The 6,150-nt window shown below is 35.7% G+C and overlaps 1 protein-coding gene across 1 annotated transcript; it reads right to left on the bottom strand.

The window, feature by feature from the left end:
- Positions 1-294: 294 nt before the first annotated feature.
- LOC130966555 (protein SOSEKI 5) lies at positions 295-4,953 on the bottom strand. Its single transcript, XM_057891373.1, has 4 exons — positions 4,493-4,953; positions 4,339-4,408; positions 3,369-4,250; positions 295-1,533 (listed from the first exon to the last, which is right to left on the bottom strand). The coding sequence occupies exons 1-4, from the start codon at positions 4,740-4,742 to the stop codon at positions 1,386-1,388; spliced, it is 1,350 nt and encodes a 449-aa protein (XP_057747356.1). The 5' UTR covers positions 4,743-4,953; the 3' UTR covers positions 295-1,385.
- Positions 4,954-6,150: the final 1,197 nt, after the last annotated feature.

Raw genomic sequence — 6,150 nt, 5'->3', positions numbered from 1 at the left:
ATTTCTATAAAATAAGCACTTTTAAAACTAAAAATTCAAATACAAAATAACTTATTTATAAACTACTTTCATATAACTATTTATTGTTTAATTATTTTTTCAAAAGTAATTTAATTAAATTGTTTATCCAAATTGGGCCTTAAGCCAATATAATAGTTTTTTACTGGATGAGGGGAATAATATGAGGCCCTAAAAAGCTGCTCTTGTATTGGATTCACTGTAGAGGCCTTTTTAGGCTAGTTTCCAGTTTGTAATTTGGTTATTCTCTTGGGCTTTTAGCCCTTTTTTTCACCAATAAAAACCGATACATTTTTGAGTTTTGACCAAAAATATTCAATCACTAAGGGTTGTTGGGGTCCTTTTCCTGTTTTACATGTGCATCGCTAAGGGTCATTCACATTATTTTAAGTTTATATGCAAAGATATTCAATCATCGACCGCTCCAAGTATGGGTTGTCATTTCTAGTACACCCCAATTTCAGCTTCAACAAAATAGCCTTAAGGTCGTGTTCAACCATTTATCACTCTTAAGTAGAGCCTTCCTCTTGCAATGTTGTCGGTACTTTCCATTTCAATATATGTAAAGTTCAACATGAGAAATATCCATAGCAGATGTTTGTAGCGATTCTTAAGTAAGTAGATACAAATACCTCATTTCAAAGCATACTTACAATAACATTAAGTTTGATTTTTATTTGTTCAACACATTCATCTAGAAAGGAGGAGCCTCTTGTATTTATAAACTCTGTTTCCCCCCTTTATTTAAACCCATGCTCCCGATCCCTCACATCACGTGTACCTGAAAATAAGTGAAGCTGAAGCGGATCTATCATAGTAACCTAAGACTAAGATGCTGTAAATCTCCTCTGAGGAAAGGGTCCATTCCACTCGTTTGTCATTTCAAAGTCAACCAAATAACAAGGAACAATGTTACAAGCCTACAAGTACTTCTTTAACATTAAAATTTACTACCATCACAAATTTAAAAGCACAAAAACCACATAACGCCAGGAAAAGGAAACAGAGACCAGCGTTACAGCTTTACAAATGCTGACTTTTGCCCCCCCACCAAAAACCTCCAAATTCCAAATTCCAAAATCAAATCGGCATTTTCATCACTTATCTAACTCTCCCTCAATGTATGTGCCCTCCCTGCTTCGACTTGCGAATTGCAATGCAATGCTCTATGCCATTAAACTACCACCTACAACTTGATTAGTCCTTATCCTAACATTTGTCCATTTTTTACAGTCTTCAATAATTTAATCTTTCAAATTTTTCACTTCTTTAATAATAAGCTATCTTCTCCTCTCAAATGTCACTACTAACTTCCATTCACATTTTTTTTTGTTCCATTTCATTTCGTGTACATTCATTCATTCCTTTCAACTTGTGGCTTGTACCTCAAATCTTTTGCTACCATGTTGAGAAGAACCATCTTCTTTCTTTGTTGATAGTGTCTTGGACTTTCTTGGTATGCACTTTGCTCGCACCATGTCTCCGTCTTGCTCCATGATTTGCAACCGGGAACCACTGCAGAAGGGACAGCAAATCATAAAAACATATGACTAAGTAGAACCACAATCTTGATAATGCAATTTAACTCACACTCACTAACATAATCAATTTAAACAACAAAAGTCATTATTGACTAAAATGACAGTAAATACACAAAACTACTGAATATTTGAATGTGATCTTTGGCGTATTCATTTTCCCAATCACAGTTTCATTCTTTTCCCTCGGTGTATTCGTACAACTTGTATAATTATAGGTGGCAAACTGGAAAGTTTATTTATTGAAAAGTTACCAATAACTCTTTGGATGCTTTAAATTTGACCCCACATGCTGCAGCTGACAATATTAAATGGGGCCAAAACAAGGAAGACAGATATATATCAATAATTGCATTAAATCAACTAGAATTTACAAGCATATCTCATTTATTCACCCTGCATACAAGATGAAACAGGACATGCAGAGGTATGCAGGCAACTGTCAACTATCAATCTACATGCCAATGATAGCTAGCTGCGTGCTAGTTTTCCCTTTGTGTAAATTTCAACAGATTTCACCATGTATATGAATTTACAAACGTTTCCCAGGTATAAGAATGTACCAAAAGTTTTATAATAACAGATAAAAAAGAAAGAATGACAGACTAATTAAGAAGATCATCAAAATAACAGTTAATCAAACGACTTAAAATTTTATTCTAAAATAAAAACACAATATATACATTACCAATCAGTGCATATTTCATCAATCATAGTCGTTTGCATGTGCTGTGTTACTTTCCAAGAGGCAACACCATTCCAAAATGAGTTATTTTGTCTTTACTATTTAGAGGACATTGAGAATTTAGGATTGAATTCACTTTCGCTTTCAGCCAAAAAGATAATTAGGACGGGAAGAGGCAAGGCTACATGATGAACATGGAGAATGGACAACATTTCCGGAGACAAAGGAAGTGGGAATCCTACCTTGTTTTGACAGTGATTGATAACATTTTAACCCCAAAGTTACATGTGGTGTTTAGTTGTAAGAATTATGTTCAAAATGACATCTAAAGTACTACCAACTGTGATCACCTTTATCCCCCTCTTGGTCTATCCAAAGGTAGGCGTTTAATTTATTTACTCTTAAGAATGGGGAAAAAAAAGGCAGAGTTAAAGTGATGGTAAAATAGTATTTTTACAAGAAGTTAGGTGTTAAAAATGTATTTTTCTGTGCTTAATGATAAGGTATATGAAACAAGTAACAATTAAATAAGATTAGATGTTGTCAGTATAATACTTGTTTGACAAAATAAAACAATAAAACTTGACAATATATACATTTTTAGATGAATACTATTGCATTATTTTTACTCTATCACCCATTCACCTTTATTGATATTACCGCTCCATAGTCTGACTTGGGAAATTAAATAAAGAAATATATGCAACTTTTGTCAATGACCAGGATACTTTTACTAATCTAATATAATAATATACCAGTAATATTATTGTTTAATTTGTTTTACTCGACTAACATTTTCTACTGTCTTCAATCTCAAGATGCCTCTTCCTAGGTGCAAGAAGCTTAACCTCAGCTTCAACCTCATTTTCATTTCTATACTAGAACCTATGGAGCTGAAAACTGTATGAATGTCAATGGCTACAGTCTCCAACATTGCCAAAACCAATGCACACGTAAGCACGGATCTCAATTTCACAAAAACCTTAATCAGCGAACCAAATTAAAAATTCTTTTACAAGTAACAGAGGAAGAAAAGAGAAACTTATACTAAATAGCAAACTAAAGAGTGTTAATGTAATGATAAACTTGTTTAGGTAAAAGATTTGAAGGCATAACAATTAACATACCTATCTGCATTGTAAGAAGAGGACCTCTTCAACGCAGGGAATTCAACTTTCTTGGTCTCAATCAAGCTCCCACTAAAATACTCCTTATCTTCCAATGTTACCCTGTTCAAATCTGGAATTTCCATCGATGTCCCTACCTCTTTTCCCACTTGATTAGAATTATTATTCCCTGCTCCGCGGGGTAACCGAGCTTTGTAGTGCCCAACCAATGAGAACCCTTGATCCTTATCAGACTCGGCCCCACACTCCTTAAACGACACCGCACCGCACGATAGTAACTGCAAGAGAACCGACGAAGCCCTCATCCTTCCGCTATGACCATTCTCAGTCGTCACATTATTATTGTTAATCTTCGCAGAACACAATCCCAGCCGTCCATCCGCCTTCATCAGCGTTTCAAGCGTCTCCGGACTCGAATCCGACGGCGGAGGCGAGATCTCGTCCCTGCTTAGCTCAATGCTCTGATTATGACACGTGGCATGCGGGACCCGCTCCGATTCCGTGATTTCTTCTCCTTTGTCTTCGACTCCTTTCTTCTTCTGACTCTTCTCCTCTTCCCTAGCCGCCCTCCTCCGCCGCCGCCTATCGTCCGTCGTCTGAGTCGACGCGTCAGCAGCAATTTTTCCGGCGGAGTCTCCGAACGAGTCCGACTTGTAAACAAGGTACTCGTTCATGTCAATGGAGCTCCACGACTGATTGCGCCGCCGCGTCACTGCGACCGCGGGGAAATTAGCCTCTTCCTCCTCCGGTTTCTGCGTCTCGGAAGCTCTCGCATCATGATCAACAATCTCAGATCCTTTGAGAATGTAGTCTTGCCCCTGCGTCGGGTAAATGAAATCGTTCTCCGATAAATCGTGCCACACGAAGCCATTTTTGTAGCTCCTGAAATCGAAAAAAAAAATCAAAACAATCATAATGAAAAAACGAGCATGAAAATTTAAGCATTATGTAGAGCTCAAGGAAACAGTACCGTTTGGCGGACCATGAATACATTGCAGCCATGCCTTTTCCTCGAAGCAGGTTCAAGCGATTGATTACATCTGAAAAACGACGACGTTTTGAGCTTCTTGATTTGTTGTGTTAGTGGACAATATATTAAGAACGAAGATGCATAATGCATTTACCTTTGAGGTAGAGTCCTTGTGGTGAGGAGAGAGGAACCTCCATGAAGTGAGGGTGCTCGAGGTGGCCGCTTCGGGAGAGGTAGTAAACGACGGATACTTTTCTTGCCGTTTTGGGCTTGGGTTCAGTCCAAACCTTGGTCCTCTCTGGACTCGTTTCTCTCTCGGTCCATTTCTTCGGAACATGATGAAGGTCCGTCGTCGTTTTCCTTCCCTTGGAAGCGGAACTCGAAGTCACCGAGGGCGACGACATTTCTCCGTACTCTCTTAGCTGAACAAGACTGAGCAATAAAGCTTTGAAGAGTTGAATCAGAGTTGAAGTAAATAGAAAGAAAGCGATGCTAGCTAGCGGGAAAACAGAGAAAAAGGGTTCTTTCTTTTAAGGTATCGTTTGGAATTTGAAAAATGGGATTAATTAATTCATTAATTTAAGAAGCGCGGTAGGGTGGGTGAGTGTGAAATGAGAGAAGAAAGAAAAATTGTTTTGATGCTGAGGACAAACAGCTACCAAACAAGGAATGACTGTTTGGGTTTCAGATAGAAGCAGTCCTGTGAATGTGAGTGTGATAGTAGAATTTTTTTAAAAAAAATTTGACATTAACTACAAGACAGGGAAAAAGCAGAACGTCGTCGTAACGGCTTTGTTTTGTTCTTTGTCATGTTTTATAAAACTCCAAATGGTAATTCTGATTCATGATTTATATTTGATTTCATTTTCCCTCTCTGATCTCTGCTAGTTACTAGTACACTGCTAGTATGTATATGAAGGTTCAAATTATTACAAATGGTACTACTAGTCTCCCGTGTCGTGCTACTTGTCGTGTTACCAAAAGCCTAACCCAATAAATTTTACGGATTGCATCTATATAGTCTAGTAGTATTTGGCAGTAAAATAGAATCCAAATCCAAACGATGGTACAACATATACAGACACTTGTTCCATATTTTTCAGAAGATTGGAACCGGGACTTGATCAATGAACTACGGCACCTTGTGTAGAGTTAATTGCACCTGGCAGATTTGGTGGCTCAAAAATTTGAATATCAATTTAAAATTAGTCAATTCTGCCTAAATGACCATGCAAGGTATTATTCGGATATAATTCACACCTTTTATGCAGATTGCAAATTCGCAATAAGGATATATTTAGTTTGCTTTTTTATTTTTTATTTTTATTTTTAGTGTTTTTTATTTTTTAAACTTTTGTAAAAAAAAAATAGAAAGTAAAAATAAAAAATAAAAAAATATTTTTTATTGTTTTTTATTCACAAAATTCAAATAACAAAAAATATTAAAAATAAAAAATATAAATATAAATCAAACATACCTGACATGAGAGACCTTATGTAAGTTAAACATGTTATACTTGTTGACTTGTTGTCTTTTTAAACTTTTTGTAAATGCTGAAAAATAGTTTGCATTTTCTTCTATGACACATGTATTTTTGGACATTTTAGAGGTTATGAAAAATAAACCAGTATATATTCTTGAACATAACACTAAAAATTTGTAAATAATCAAATTTGTCTTTAAAAAATTATTTGTTTTTTAACTTAGTTTTCGAAATTGTTTTGGTTAAATTTATCTTTTAAAATTTTAAGTTGATTATATTGATTCTTTCGTCACTTATTTTGTTGATAATAGTAAAATTTGTTAATATA

Source organism: Arachis stenosperma, chromosome 3 (assembly GCF_014773155.1).
Source record: "Arachis stenosperma cultivar V10309 chromosome 3, arast.V10309.gnm1.PFL2, whole genome shotgun sequence".
In the NCBI taxonomy this organism is placed as follows: domain Eukaryota; kingdom Viridiplantae; phylum Streptophyta; class Magnoliopsida; order Fabales; family Fabaceae; genus Arachis; species Arachis stenosperma.
The sequence above is the reverse complement of the archived record's forward strand: the minus strand, read 5'-3'. Positions and strand labels throughout refer to the sequence as shown.